The following is a 16,900-nucleotide window of genomic DNA, read 5'->3' on the forward strand; positions in this document are numbered from 1 at the left end:
TAACCGAAAACAGTCCCGTGTGGCACAAACACTGACACAGGAAACAAACACCCACAAACCAACAGTGAAAACAGGCAACCTAAATATGGTTCCCAATCAGAAACAATGCAAAACACCTGCCTCTGATTGAGAACCATATCAGGCCAATTGACAACCCTAAACATAGAAACACATAACATAGACTGCCCACCCCAACTCACGCCCTGACCATACTAAATAAAGACAAAACAAAGGAAAATAAAGGTCAGAACGTGACATAGGATTACCATATTCCATGGTGTAACAGATAGGATTACCATATTCCATGGTGTAACAAATAGGATTATCATATTCCATGGTGTAACAGATAGGATTACCATATTCCATGGTGTAACAAATAGGATTATCATATTCCATGGTGTAACAGATAGGATTACTGTATTCCATGGTGTAATAAATAGGATTATCATATTCCATGGTGTAACAGATAGGATTACCATATTCCATGGTGTACCAGATAGGATTACCATATTCTATGATGTAACAGATATGATTACCATATTCCATGGTGTAACAGATATGATTAACATATTCCATGGTGTAACAGATAGGATTATCATATTCCATGCTGTAACAGGACCTTCTGCATTTCAGGTAAAATAACAACTCAACGTATATATCCCAGGACAAATTAGCTAGCAACAGCAAGCTAGCTAAATAGGACAAACTAGCTAGCAACTGCAAGCTAGCTAGCTACATTTCCATAAATGTTTAATGCTTTTCGACCTGTCCCCAAATTAATGTAATTGGTTCAGAGTTTGTTTTGATATTTTAACCTGTGTGTCGTGATCGCGTTTGGTGTGGGGGGGACAAAACAATTTGCACACGATGGAGTAGGCGCGCGGCCGGTTTGGGTACGGTGTAACCGTAACCGTAACCCACCAAGTTCCTGAGTTACTACAACATGGCTGCTGTTGTCATCCTCCAACGGCCATCTCTATTTAAGAACCAACTGATCATTACCACAGTCTATAACTGATATTAACATTACATTAAATTACACGCTGTCTGCCCTGTGATGCAGGAAATAGCTCAGAGGACGATGACACCAGTCATTACAACAACCACTTACTGGGTCAAAGTTACAAACCCTCCCTGACAACCAATGACATCGCTACAACATGGTCTCATTAGAATATGTCCAAATAGTTACATTTACCCATTGTAAATATGTCACTATAATGATGTAATAGATACAGATGTAGGATCTAAATTTGACCAGTTTCTCACAGCAGGGAAATAATCCTGCAGAAACAGGACATGTGCATTTGTGTCGTGGTTGATACATTTTCCATTAGGGTAAATCAAGTCTGACATTTATAATAAAGTGGAAATTACAAATTTAAGAATTATTTTCAAACCCCGAATACACTAGGAATTTGAGTGATCAAAATTAAGATAGGACATGTTTACATGTTAACCAGGAAACAGAACTAAGACCATAAACACACACACACATAAATTACACTTACTGAAGGCTGACAGAATTCACAACAAAAACAGATGGGAGAGTGATCAGATTAGAAACAACTACAGTACCATCTCTTAAAAAGACCCTTTGATGACCAACAGAGTCCCTGAACAGAGCCATGGAGCGGTCTCAGCTCAGCTATATCAGCCTCAGCTATATCAGTCACTATATGTTTTCAATGCAGAGCAGAACAAGATCCAGGACCAGACAGCAGCAGAGGTTTTTCTGCCTTTCTGTAAGTCAAGCCACAGCTGGAAAGATTACAAACCGTTGGTTTATAGGGCTTTAAGATTGTCAACCGTTTAACCCTGTGCGCCGAGGCTACACATTTGTTAAAGCGTCAGTATCGCCAAACAATAATTAGAGCCTTGGCCAAACACATGTACAATAAGCTAGTGAACTGAAGCCGTTGATTTTAAGTAATATGTCCTACCTGGGGTTTTTACTCGGTTTTCCAATACTACGTGCTGGAGATAACTTTCCTTTGACATCATATAGACCATTTCCAACCAAGCACAGAAAAGAGGTCAGTAACATATTGGCTTCGGCTTTTACATGTAACGTATTGGCTTTTTCTGTTTGGTCAACGGCACTGCTGGGATCTGCCATCTTATTTTGTACAAAGCTCATAACTGGGACAGCGTCAATTCAATGTAACTTAATCCCTGGGTTGGACTAGCTATTTCTTTGGATATAGTTACTAACCGAATTAAATCGAATACAACTCAGAGGGCCTTTTGTCTGGACCTCTGGCAGTCTCTATGGGGGTGCCACAGGGTTCAATTCTCGGGCTGACTCTCTTCTTTGTATACATCAATGATGTCGCTCTTGCTGCTGGTGATTCTCTGATCCACCTCTACGCAGACGACACCATTCTTTATACTTCTGGCCCATCTTTGGACACTGTGTTAACTAACCTCCAGACGAGCTTCAATGCCATACAACTCTCCTTCCGTGGCCTCCAACTTCTCTTAAATGCAAGTAAAACTAAATGCATGCTCTTCAACCGATCGCTGCCCGCACCTGCCCGCCCGTCCAGCATCACTACTCTGGACGGTTCTGACTTAGAATATGTGGACAACTACAAATACCTAGGTGTCTGGTTAGACTGTAAACTCTCCTTCCAGACTCACATTAAGCATCTCCAATCCAAAATTAAATCTAGAATCAGCTTCCTATTTCGCAACAAAGCCTCCTTCACTCATGCTGCCAAACATACCCTCGTAAAACTGACCATCCTACTGATCCTCGACTTTGGCGATGTCATTTACAGTGAGTAACTCCTACTACCTCTGTATTATACAGTGAGTAACTCCTACTACCTCTGTATTATACAGTGAGTAACTCCTACTACCTCTGTATTATACAGTGAGTAACTCCTACTACCTCTGTATTATACAGTGAGTAACTCCTACTACCTCTGTATTATACAGTGAGTAACTCCTACTACCTCTGTATAATACATTGAGTAACTCCTACTACCTCTGTATTATACAGTGAGTAACTCCTACTACCTCTGTATTATACAGTGAGTAACTCCTACTACCTCTGTATTATACACTGGAGTAACTCCTACTACCTCGGCATCATATTCCCTCCTATCTGAGATACCTACTGCAGCCCTCATCCTGCACATACAACACCCGTTCTGCCAGTCACATTCTGTTAAAGGTCCCCAAAGCACACACATCCCTGGGTCGCTCCTTTTATCAGTTCTCTGCAGCTAGCGACTGGAACGAGCTGCAACAAACACTCAAACTGGACAGTTTTATATCCATCTCTTCATTCAAAGACTAAATCACTAGCTCGGTTTTCGTCTAATTGGCGACAGATTTTCAAGTGAATATTGTAAAATGTACATAAAAACAACTCTACTGATGGTTTTCTCACAACAATAAAAAAATTGTGTTTTTTGTGAGAGAAAAAAAAGTTTTGTCGAAAAATGTTGCAGAAAAACTAATCCATGCTTTTGTTACTTCTAGGTTAGACTACTGCAATGCTCTACTCGCTGGCTACCTGGATAACGCACTAAATAAACTTCAGTTAGTGGGAAACACGGCTGCTAGAATCCTGACTAGAACCAAAACATTTGATCATATTACTCCAGTGCTAGCCTCCCTACACTGGCTTCCTGTTAAGGCAAGGGCTGATTTCAAGGTTTTACTGTTAACCTACAAAGTGTTACATGGGCTGGCTCCTACCTATCTTTCCGATTTGGTCTTGTAGTACATACCTACACGTGCGCTACGGTCACAAGACGCAGGCCTCCTAATTGTCAAAGAGAATTTCTAAGCAAACAGCTGGAGGCAGGGCTTTCTCCTATAGATCTCCATTTTTATGGAATGGTCTGCCTATCCATGTGAGAGACGCAGACTCGGTCTCAACTTTTAAGTCTTTACTGAAGACTCATCTCTTCAGTAGGTCATATGATTGAGTGTAGTCTGGCCCAGGAGTGTGAAGGTGAACGGAAAGGCTCTGGAGCAACGAACCTCCCTTGCTGGCTCTGCCTGGCCGGTTCCCCTCTCTCCACTGGGATTCTCTGCCTCTAACCCTATTACAGGGGCTGAGTCACTGGCTTACTGGTGCTCTTTCATGCCGTCCCTAGGAGGGGTGTGTCACTTGAGTGGGTTGAGTCACTGACGTGATCTTCCTGTCTGGGTTGGCGCCCCCCCTTGGGTTGTGCCGTGGCGGAGATCTTTGTGGGCTATACTCGGCCTTGTCTCAGGATGGTAAGTTGGTGGGTTGCGGATATCCCTCTAGTGGTGTGGGGGCTGTGCTTTGGCAAAGTGGGTAGGGTTATATCCTGCCTGGTTGGCCTTGTCCGGGGGTATCGTCGGATGGGGCCACAGTGTCTCCCAACCCCTCCTGTCTCAGCCTCCAGTATTTATGCTTCAGTAGTTTATGTGTCGGGGGCTAGGGTCAGTCTGTTATATCTTATCTGGTGTCCTGTGTGAATTTAAGTATGCTCTCTCTAATTCTCTCTTTTTCTCTCTTTCTCTCTTTCTCTCTTTCTTTCTCTCTTTCTTTCTTTCTTTCTTTCTTTCTTTCTTTCTTTCTTTCTTTCTTTCTTTCTTTCTTTCTTTCTTTCTTTCTCTCGGAGGACCTGAGCCCTAGGACCATGCCTCAGGACTACCTGGCCTGATAACTGCTTGCTGTCCCCAGTCCACCTGGCCATGCTGCTGCTCCTGTTTCAACTGTTCTGCCTGCGGCTATGGAACCCTGACCTGTTCACCGGACGCGCTACCTGCTGTTTTTGACTCTCTCTCTCTCTACCTCACCTGCTGTCTCTAACTCTGAATGCTCGGCTATGAAAAGACAACTGACATTTACTCCTGAGGTGCTGACCTGTTGCACCCTCTACAACCACTGTGATTATTATCATTGGACCCTGCTGGTCATCTATGAACGTTTGAACATCTTGGCCATGTTCTGTTATAATCTCCACCCGGCACAGCCAGAAGAGGACTGGCCACCCCTTAGAGCCTCTCTAGGTTTCTTCCTAGGTTCTGGTCTTTCTAGGGAGTTTTTTCTAGCCACCGTGCTTCTACACCTGCATTGCTTGCTGTTTGGGGGTTTTAGGCTGGGTTTCTGTACAGCACTTTGTGACATCAGCTGATGTAAAAAGGGCTTTATAAATACATTTGATTGATTGATTGATTGATTGATTGATTGATTGATTGATTGAAGAGCTGGATCCTTTTAATTTGTGAAACGGCAGTCAAGCATCGATCATCATGTCACCAGAATAAGACCCTCAATATTTATTGGAAAGTAGCATCAAGATCATTACTGTGCTCATTCACCACCCTGTGAAGTTCCATCATCATTTATTTAATCGAGTCGCAGTGGGAGGACACCACTCATCATGTGACTCCTAGTTTACTTCGATATGATGGTTATTTATTTTTTATTTATTATTATTCGTTTTTATATATTTTTATTTGATCAATACTTGCACATAAAAGTGTCTCCACCGACATTTCTCGCATAATTAATTTTACAGACACTAAAAGATCCTACCTTGTCTAGCGTATTTTGTTACATTTTGAGTCTGTAATCGAACCCACAAACGCTGATGCTCCGGATACTCAACTAGTCAAAAGAAGGCCAGTTTTATTGCTTCTTTAATCAGAACAACAGTTTTCAGCTGTGCTAACATAATTGCAAAAGAGTTTTCTAATGATCAATTAGTCTTTTAAAATGATAAACTTGGATTAGCTAACACAACGTGCCATTGGAACACAGGAGTGGTGGTTGCTGATAATGGGCCTCTGTACGCCTATGTAGATATTCCATTAAAAATCTGCCATTTCCAGCTACAATAGTCATTTACAACATTAACAATGTCTACACTGTATTTCTGATCAATTTGATGTTATTTTAATGGACACAATTTTTTTTGCTTTTCTTTCAAAAACAAGGACATTTCTAAGTGACCCCAAACTTTTGAACGGTAGTGTACATTTGGAAAGTTTCCATCAGGCCTGTCATGACATTTTTTATACGAAATGTACTTTACCCACATAAAAACATTGGATGGAAAGCTGGCTAGTGACACTCTTACAGACACTTTTTCGTGATGTATTTTGGTCTACCTTTTTGCCCTTATGCTGTTGTCTGTACCTAACAATGTTTGTGTTGCTACCATGTTGTGTTGTTGTCATGTTGTGTTGATGTCATGTTGTGTTGCTACCCTGTTGTGTTGTTGTCATGTTGTGTTGATGTCATGTTGTGTTGATGTCATGTTGTGTTGATGTCATGTTGTGTTGCTACTATGTTATGTTGATGTCATGTTGTTTTGCTACCATGTTATGTTGATGTCATGTTGTGTTGCTACCATGTTGTGTTGATGTCATGTTGTGCTGCTACCATGTTGTGTTGATGTCATGTTGTGTTGCTACCATGTTGTGTTGATGTCATGTTGTGCTGCTACCATGTTGTGTTGATGTCATGTTGTGTTGCTACCATGTTGTGTTGCTACCATGTTGTGTTGATGTCATGTTGGGTTGCTACCATGTTGTGTTGCTACCATGTTGTGTTGATGTCATGTTGTGTTGCTACCATGTTGTGTTGCTACCATGTTGTGTTGATGTCATGTTGTGTTGCTACCATGTTGTGTTGATGTCATGTTGTGTTGTGTTGATGTCATGTTGTGTTGATGTCATGTTGTGTTGCTACCATGTTGTGTTGATGTCATGTTGTGTTGATGTCATGTTGTGATGCTACCATGTTGTGTTGATGTCATGTTGTGTTGCTACCATGTTGTGTTGATGTCATGTTGTGTTGCTACCATGTTGTGTTGCTACCATGTTGTGTTGATGTCATGTTGTGTTGCTACCATGTTGTGTTGCTACCATGTTGTGTTGATGTCATGTTGTGTTGCTACCATGTTGTGTTGATGTCATGTTGTGTTGTGTTGATGTCATGTTGTGTTGATGTCATGTTGTGTTGCTACCATGTTGTGTTGATGTCATGTTGTGTTGATGTCATGTTGTGATGCTACCATGTTGTGTTGATGTCATGTTGTGTTGCTACCATGTTGTGTTGATGTCATGTTGTGATGCTACCATGTTGTGTTGATGTCATGTTGTGTTTCTACCATGTTGTGTTGATGTCATGTTGTGATGCTACCATGTTGTGTTGATGTCATGTTGTGATGCTACCATGTTGTGTTGATGTCATGTTGTGATGCTACCATGTTGTATTGCTACCATGTTGTGTTGATGTCATGTTGTGATGCTACCATGTTGTGTTGATGTCATGTTGTGTTGCTAAAATTTTGTGTTGATGTCATGTTGTGATGCTACCATGTTGTGTTGCTACAATGTTGTGTTGATGTCATGTTGTGTTGCTACCATGTTGTGTTGATGTCATGTTGTGTTGCTACCATGTTGTGTTGCTACAATGTTGTGTTGATGTCATGTTGTGTTGCTACCATGTTGTGTTGATGTCATGTTGTGTTGCTACCATGTTGTGTTGCTACCATGTTGTGTTGATGTCATGTTGTGTTGCTACCATGTTGTGTTGCTACCATGTTGTGTTGATGTCATGTTGTGTTGCTACAATGTTTGTGTTGCTACCATGTTGTGTTGCTACCCTGTTGTGTTGTTGTCATGTTGTGTTGCTACCATGTTGTGTTGCTACCCTGTTGTGTTGTTGTCATGTTGTGTTGATGTCATGTTGTGTTGCTACCCTGTTGTGTTGTTGTCATGTTGTGTTGTTGTCATGTTGTGTTGATGTCATGTTGATGTGTTGCTACCATATTATGTTGATGTCATGTTATGTTGATGTCATGTGGGGTTGCTACCATGTTGTGTTGCTACCATGTTGTGTTGTTGTCATGATGTGTTGCTACCATGTTTGTGTTTCTACCATGTTGTGTTGTTGTCATGTTGATGTGTTGCTACCATGTTGTGTTGATGTCATGTTGATGTGCTACCATGTTTGTGTTGCTACCATGTTTGTGTTGCTACCATGTTGTGTTGTTGTCATGTTGATGTGTTGCTACCATGTTGTGTTGCTACCATGTTGTGTTGATGTCATGTTGTGTTGTTGTCATGTTGATGTGTTGCTACCATGTTGTGTTGATGTCATGTTGTGTTGCTACCATGTTTGTGTTGATGTCATGTTGTGGTGCTACCATGTTTGTGTTGCTACCATGTTGTGTTGATGTCATGTTGTGTTGATGTCATGTTTGTGTTGCTACCATGTTGTGTTGATGTCATGTTGATGTGTTGCTACCATGTTGTGTTGTTGTCATGTTGATGTGTTGCTACCATGTTTGTGTTGCTACCATGTTGTGTTGATGTCATGTTGTGTTGCTACCATGTTTGTGTTGATGTCATGTTGTGTTGCTACCATGTTTGTGTTGCTACCATGTTGTGTTGCTACCATTTTGTGTTGCTACCATTTTGTGTTTTTGTCATGCTGATGTGTTGCTACCATGTTGTGTTGATGTCATGTTGTGTTGCTACCATGTTTGTGTTGCTACCATGTTTGTGTTGCTACCATATTTGTGTTGCTACCATGTTGTGTTGCTACCATTTGTGTTGCTACCATTTTGTGTTTTTGTCATGCTGATGTGTTGCTACCATGTTGTGTTGATGTCACCATGTTGTGTTGATGTCATGTTGTGTTGATGTCATGTTGTGTTGATGTCATGTTGTGTTGCTACCCTGTTGTGTTGTTGTCATGTTGTGTTGATGTCATGTTGTGTTGTTGTCATGTTGTGTTGATGTCATGTTGTGTTGCTACCATGTTGTGTTGTTGTCATGTTGATGTGTTGCTACCAATTTGTGTTGCTACCATATTATGTTGATGTCATGTTGTGTTGATGTCATGTTGATGTGTTGCTACCATATTATGTTGATGTCATGTTATGTTGATGTCATGTGGGGTTGCTACCATGTTGTGTTGCTACCATGTTGTGTTGTTGTCATGATGTGTTGCTACCATGTTTGTGTTTCTACCATGTTGTGTTGTTGTCATGTTGATGTGTTGCTACCATGTTGTGTTGATGTCATGTTGATGTGCTACCATGTTTGTGTTGCTACCATGTTGTGTTGTTGTCATGTTGATGTGTTGCTACCATGTTGTGTTGATGTCATGTTGTGTTGATGTCATGTTGTGTTGCTACCATGTTGTGTTGAAGTCATGTTGATGTGTTGCTACCATGTTGTGTTGTTGTCATGTTGATGTGTTGCTACCATGTTTGTGTTGCTACCATGTTGTGTTGATGTCATGTTGTGTTGCTACCATGTTGTGTTGATGTCATGTTGTGTTTCTACCATGTTTGTGTTGATGTCATGTTGTTTTGCTACCATTTTGTGTTGCTACCATTTTGTGTTTTTGTCATGCTGATGTGTTGCTACCATGTTGTGTTGATGTCACCATGTTGTGTTGATGTCACCATGTTGTGTTGATGTCATGTTGTGTTGCTACCATGTTTGTGTTTCTACCATGTTTGTGTTGCTACCATATTTGTGTTGCTACCATGTTGTGTTGCTACCATGTTGTGTTGCTACCATTTTGTGTTTTTGTCATGCTGATGTGCTGCTACCATGTTGTGTTGATGTCATGTTGTGTTGATGTCATGTTGTGTTGGTCATGTTGTGTTGATGTCACCATGTTGTGTGGATGTCATGTTGTGTTGATGTCATGTTGTGTTGATGTCATGTTGTGATGCTACCATGTTGTGTTGATGTCATGTTGTGTTGCTACCATGTTTGTGTTGCTACCATATTTGTGTTGCTACCATGTTGTGTTGCTACCATTTTGTGTTGCTACCATGTTGTGTTGCTACCATGTTGTGTTTTTGTCATGTTGATGTGTTGCTACCATGTTGTGTTGCTACCATGTTGTGTTGATGTCATGTTGTGTTGATGTCATGTTTGTGTTGCTACCATGTTGTGTTGATGTCATGTTGATGTGTTGCTACCATGTTGTGTTGTTGTCATGTTGATGTGTTGCTACCATGTTTGTGCTGCTACCATGTTGTGTTGATGTCATGTTGTGTTGATGTCATGTTTGTGTTGCTACCATGTTGTGTTGATGTCATGTTGTATGTTTTGCTACCATGTTGTGTTGTTGTCATGTTGATGTGTTGCTACCATGTTTGTGTTGCTACCATGTTGTGTTGATGTCATGTTGTGTTGCTACCATGTTGTGTTGATGTCATGTTGTGTTGCTACCATGTTTGTGTTGATGTCATGTTGTGTTGCTACCATGTTTGTGTTGCTACCATGTTGTGCTGCTACCATTTTGTGTTGCTACCATTTTGTGTTTTTGTCATGCTGATGTGTTGCTACCATGTTGTGTTGATGTCATGTTGTGTTGCTACCATGTTTGTGTTGCTACCATGTTGTGCTGCTACCATTTTGTGTTGCTACCATTTTGTGTTTTTGTCATGCTGATGTGTTGCTACCATGTTGTGTTGCTACCATGTTTGTGTTGCTACCATGTTTGTATTGCTACCATTTTGTGTTTTTGTCATGCTGATGTGTTGCTACCATGTTGTGTTGCTACCATATTTGTGTTGCTACCATGTTGTGTTGCTACCATTTTGTGTTTTTGTCATGCTGATGTGTTGCTACCATGTTGTGTTGATGTCACCATGTTGTGTTGATGTCATGTTGTGTTGATGTCATGTTGTGTTGATGTCATGTTGTGTTGATGTCAACATGTTGTGTTGATGTCATGTTGTGTTGATGTCATGTTGTGTTGATGTCATGTTGTGTTGATGTCATGTTGTGTTGATGTCATGTTGTGATGCTACCATGTTGTGTTGATGTCATGTTGTGTTGCTACCATATTGTGTTGCTATCATTTTGTGTTGCTACCATATTTGTGTTGCTACCATGTTGTGTTGCTATCATTTTGTGTTGCTACCATTTTGTGTTTTTGTCATGCTGATGTGTTGCTACCATGTTGTGTTGATGTCACCATGTTGTGTTGATGTCATGTTGTGTTGATGTCATGTTGTGTTGATGTCATGTTGTGTTGATGTCATGTTGTGTTGCTACCATGTTTGTGTTGCTACCATGTTTGTGTTGCTACCATGTTGTGTTGCTACCATGTTGTGTTGATGTCACCATGTTGTGTTGATGTAATGTTGTGTTGTTGTCATGTTGTTCTGTTGCTACCATGTTGTGTTGCTACCATGTTTTGTTGCTACCATGTTGTGTTGATGTAATGTTGTGTTGTTGTCATGTTGTTCTGTTGCTACCATGTTGTGTTGCTACCATGTTTTGTTGCTACCATGTTGTGTTGATGTCATGTTGTGTTGATGTCATGTTGTGTTGCTACCATGTTGTGTTGATGTCACCATGTTGTGTTGATGTAATGTTGTGTTGTTGTCATGTTGTTCTGTTGCTACCATGTTGTGTTGCTACCATGTTTTGTTGTTTGCATGTTGTGTTGTATTGCTGCCATATTGTGTTGTTGTCTTAGGTCTCTCTTTATGTAGTGTTAGGGTGTCTCTCTTGTTGTGATGTGTGCTTTGTCTTACATTTTTATTTTTAATCCAAGCCCCAGTCCCTGCAGGAGACCTTATGCCTCTTGGTAGGCCGTCATTGTAAATAAGAATTTGTTCTTAATTGACTTGCCTAGTTAAATAAAGGTTAAATAAATAAATACAAATTGTAATACATAAAACTTGTATATGAATGCCATGGCCAATTTATCAGTGAGACTTCAGTAAATTGCCACGTTCACGATTTCCTGCGGTGCATTCATACAATCCTCGCTAGCGTCATGCTGGTATAATTCATTAATTCTGTCTTTAGGGAAAAGGGGGGTACCTAGTCAGTTGTACAACTGAATGCCTTAAAATGAAATGTGTCTTCCGCATTTAACCCAACCCCTCTGAATCAGAGAGGTGCGGGGGGCTGCCATAATCGACATCCACATCTTCAGCGCCCAGGGAACAGTGGGTTAACTGCGTTGCTCAGGGGGCAGAACGACAGATTTTTACCTTGTCAGCTCGGGGATTCGATCAAGCAACCTTTCATTTACCGGCTCAACGCTCTAACCACTAGGCTACCTGCCACCCCCTTATACAAGCCACGCCAGCGTCACGCTGGTATGTCTCAAAGCATAAATGATTGTTTGTCTTAACACTGGTGAATTTCACACAATAACACTAGAGCTAACATTAACATACACACTGGTGTAGGGTAAGGCCTCAGTGGAAACACCCCGTAACAACCCAATTTCTCTACTCAGTTTCTCACCATTCGGACGGAGAAGATCAACCCAAGGTTATTGAGCCTATTATAACCCATGCTGACTCCCTCCTGTTCGTGTGAGTGTGTGTCCATTTTGTATTCTGCACAGGGACTCTACCTTGGGACAAGTGACCATGGTGACGTTGCAGATGTCGGTGAGTTGGTGACAACAGTCGGGGAAATTAGCTTGTTTCTGAAACCAGTTGGAACCACGTCTTGTCGTAGTCCTTCCTGTCTACAATTCTACAGTAGCCTTGTAGACGGGTTAGCTGACAATAGACGGGTTAGCTAGCTAGCTAACCAACAACTGTAACGATTTATTGTGCAAATGAGTGCAAATATAGTTTACATGTTGTCAACGATCTAAGCCAACCCCGTCTGTTCTGCCCCATAGTTGCAAACACATTGGTTTTGTTGCTAAACAACCAACCCGTCTATGAGCAGAGACCTCACGTTATTCAGAGACCAAATTCCACTTTTTTCTATGGTGGCATAGTCTGGCAGGATGTGACATAGTCTTAGTCTGGCAGGATGTGACATAGTCTTAGTCTGGCAGGATGTGACATAGTCTGGCAGGATGTGACATAGTCTTAGTCTGGCAGGATGTGACATAGTCTGACAGGATGTGACATAGTCTTAGTCTGGCAGGATGTGACATAGTCTGGCAGGATGTGACATGTCTGACAAACACACACATTCTTTGGGGACACCTGATAGCTAGCTGCAACAGTGATAGGTGGGCCATTCGTTATTTTCCCACTGAGACAGTTATTTCACACATTAAATTCCTCATCTGTTCATTGCTGTCATGCAATTTAATCTTGAAAATAAAACTTAATGGGGAACCATAAAACTTAATATTAACAAGTAATTTACATTCTGTTTTCTGTTCAAATGAATGTCGGACGGACTGTAAATCCCAACGGTCTCATTTCTGCTTTGATGACAGTTGGCAACGTAACTGCTACAGCTATTTCATCATCCTCATTCACAACGACTCATTCACAGCGACTCGTTCACAACGACTCGTTCACAACGACTCGTTCACACCGACTCGTTCACAACGACTCGTTCACAACGACTCGTTCACAACGACTCGTTCACAACGACTCGTTCACACCGACTCGTTCACACCGACTCGTTCACAACGACTCGTTCACAACGACTCATTCACAACGACTCATTCACAACGACTCATTCACAACGACTCATTCACAACGACTCATCCATAACGACTCATTCACAACGACTCATTCACAACGACTCATTCACACCGACTCATTCACAACGACTCATTCACACCGACTCATTCACAACGACTCATTCACAACGACTCATTCACAACGACTCATTCACAACGACTCATTCACAACGACTCATTCACAACGACTCATTCATACGCATGAGAGTCCTAATGATTATTTTATTGATATTACGGATTTTGATGGCTCTGAGAATTCCCCTTTTTCCCACAGAGATTAAACATCAATAGAACTGACACGCCCCTCCCCCTTCCAGCATCCTTGTGTGACACATTTGAATGTGGGTTAGAAGGGAAATAAAGAAAATAAACCCACCGGAGTCTTCCTTGCTAGCTAGCCTGCCTGCCAAACACCTGTCCTCACCATTGTTAACAGAACTGCAGGAAAACAGTGGCCGACGTGTGGAGGGCGAAGGACACCGTCTACCGATGTACGGCTAGCTAGCTATCCAACGTTACTGTGCATTAACGCCACCTACTGTACTGGAGCGCCTCCGTCTGTACTAAACATAAAAATGGACCAAGAGAAGTAAAAAGAGGGATTCCTTCAGATGCAGGAAAGCCCCTAATTGCGGGCAGCAATTGCACCCTTCTCAAGCTGGCAAAACACGCGCGCAACGCCCCCAAAAGGACAGAATGCACACAACTAATGACGTTCCAGAGGAGCACCGCGCATCATTCTCGCAATTCAGACCGAGGTGTCAGGTTTTCATCAAGGATCTCTCTGTACTTTGCTCCGTTCATCTTTCCCTCGATCCTGACTAGTCTCCCTGCCGTTGAAAAACATCCCCACATTATGATGCTGCTACCACCAATACTTCTGTGACACATATACCGTGAAGGCTTGACTTTTTCCACATTTTGTTGTGTTACGAGTCCCTGAATTTAAAATGGATTCAATTTAGATTTTGTTTCACTGATCCTCAAAGAATACCCCATAAAATCTAAAAATATTTTATTTGACAAATTCATTAATAATTAAAAGCTGAAATGTCTTGCGTCAATAAGTATTCAACCCCTTCGTTATGGCAAGCATAAATAATGGTTAAAGGTGACAGGCAAAAAAAATAACTATCGCTTAGTAATAATGCTCATTTCCACTTTTTTGTGAAGATGTCATTTTCTGACCATAGAATGTAAGGATGACATCATTTGAGGACAAAAAGAAAAGAACAATGGCTTACTGCAAGGAGCACACGCTACAGACCTGGCTTATTGGAAGGAACACACGCTACAGACCTGGCTTATTGGAAGCTGCACACGCTACAGACCTGGCTTATTGGAAGCAGCACACGCTACAGACCTGGCTTACTGGAAGGAACACACGCTACAGACCTGGCTTACTGGAAGGAACACACGCTACAGACCTGGCTTACTGGAAGGAACACACGCTACAGACCTGGCTTACTGGAAGGAGCACACGCTACAGACCTGGCTTATTGGAAGGAACACACGCTACAGACCTGGCTTATTGGAAGGAACACACGCTACAGACCTGGCTTACTGGAAGGAACACACGCTACAGACCTGGCTTATTGGAAGGAACACACGCTACAGACCTGGCTTATTGGAAGGAACACACGCTACAGACCTGGCTTACTGGAAGGAGCACACGCTACAGACCTGGCTTACTGGAAGGAGCACACGCTACAGACCTGGCTTACTGGAAGGAACACACGCTACAGACCTGGCTTATTGGAAGGAACACACGCTACAGACCTGGCTTACTGGAAGCAGCACAAGCTAGAGACCTGGCTTACTGGAAGGCACACACGCTACAGACCTGGCTTACTGGAAGCAGCACACGCTACAGACCTGGCTTACTGGAAGGAACACACGCTACAGACCTGGCTTATTGGAAGCAGCACACGCTAGAGACCTGGCTTATTGGAAGGAGCACACGCTACAGACCTGGCTTACTGCAAGGAACACACGCTACAGACCTGGCTTACTGGAAGGAACACACGCTACAGACCTGGCTTACTGGAAGGAACACACGCTACAGACCTGGCTTACTGGAAGCAGCACACGCTACAGACCTGGCTTACTGGAAGCAGCACAATCTACAGACCTGGCTTACTGGAAGCTGCACACGCTACAGACCTGGCTTACTGGAAGCCGCACACGCTAGAGACCTGGCTTATTGGAAACTGCACATGCTACAGACCTGGCTTACTGGAAGCAGCACACGCTACAGACCTGGCTTACTGGAAACTGCACACGCTACAGACCTGGCTTACTGGAAGGAGCACACGCTACAGACCTGGCTTACTGGAAGCAGCACACGCTAGAGACCTGGCTTACTAGAAGATGCACACGCTACAGACCTGGCTTACTGGAAGCAGCACACGCTAGAGACCTGGCTTACTAGAAGATGCACACGCTACAGACCTGGCTTACTGGAAGCAGCACACGCTACAGACCTGGCTTACTGGAAACTGCACACGCCACAGACCTGGCTTACTGTAAACTGCACACGCTACAGACCTGGCTTACTGGAAGGAGCACACGCTACAGACCTGGCTTACTGGAAGGAACACACGCTACAGACCTGGCTTATTGGAAGGAACACACGCTACAGACCTGGCTTATTGGAAGGAACACACGCTACAGACCTGGCTTACTGGAAGGAGCACACGCTACAGACCTGGCTTACTGGAAGGAGCACACGCTACAGACCTGGCTTACTGGAAGGAACACACGCTACAGACCTGGCTTATTGGAAGGAACACACGCTACAGACCTGGCTTACTGGAAGCAGCACAAGCTAGAGACCTGGCTTACTGGAAGGCACACACGCTACAGACCTGGCTTACTGGAAGCAGCACACGCTACAGACCTGGCTTACTGGAAGGAACACACGCTACAGACCTGGCTTATTGGAAGCAGCACACGCTACAGACCTGGCTTATTGGAAGGAGCACACGCTACAGACCTGGCTTATTGGAAGCAGCACACGCTAGAGACCTGGCTTATTGGAAGGAGCACACGCTACAGACCTGGCTTACTGCAAGGAACACACGCTACAGACCTGGCTTACTGGAAGGAACACACGCTACAGACCTGGCTTACTGGAAGGAACACACGCTACAGACCTGGCTTACTGGAAGCAGCACACGCTACAGACCTGGCTTACTGGAAGCAGCACAATCTACAGACCTGGCTTACTGGAAGCTGCACACGCTACAGACCTGGCTTACTGGAAGCCGCACACGCTAGAGACCTGGCTTATTGGAAACTGCACATGCTACAGACCTGGCTTACTGGAAGCAGCACACGCTACAGACCTGGCTTACTGGAAACTGCACACGCTACAGACCTGGCTTACTGGAAGGAGCACACGCTACAGACCTGGCTTACTGGAAGCAGCACACGCTAGAGACCTGGCTTACTAGAAGATGCACA

At 43.0% G+C, this 16,900-nt stretch overlaps 1 protein-coding gene across 1 annotated transcript in view; it reads right to left on the reverse strand.

The window, feature by feature from the left end:
- The window catches only part of fndc4a (fibronectin type III domain containing 4a), a 61,297-nt gene extending 48,927 nt beyond the window's left edge, over window positions 1–12,370 (reverse strand). The window contains exon 1 of the mRNA XM_038962707.1: window positions 12,353–12,370. Within this exon, the coding sequence (XP_038818635.1) occupies window positions 12,353–12,370 (18 nt within the window). The remainder of the gene's footprint in view (window positions 1–12,352) is intronic.
- Between the last annotated feature and the right edge of the window lie 4,530 nt (window positions 12,371–16,900).

This window comes from Salvelinus namaycush, chromosome 24 (genome assembly GCF_016432855.1).
Source record: "Salvelinus namaycush isolate Seneca chromosome 24, SaNama_1.0, whole genome shotgun sequence".
Lineage (NCBI taxonomy): Eukaryota > Metazoa > Chordata > Actinopteri > Salmoniformes > Salmonidae > Salvelinus > Salvelinus namaycush.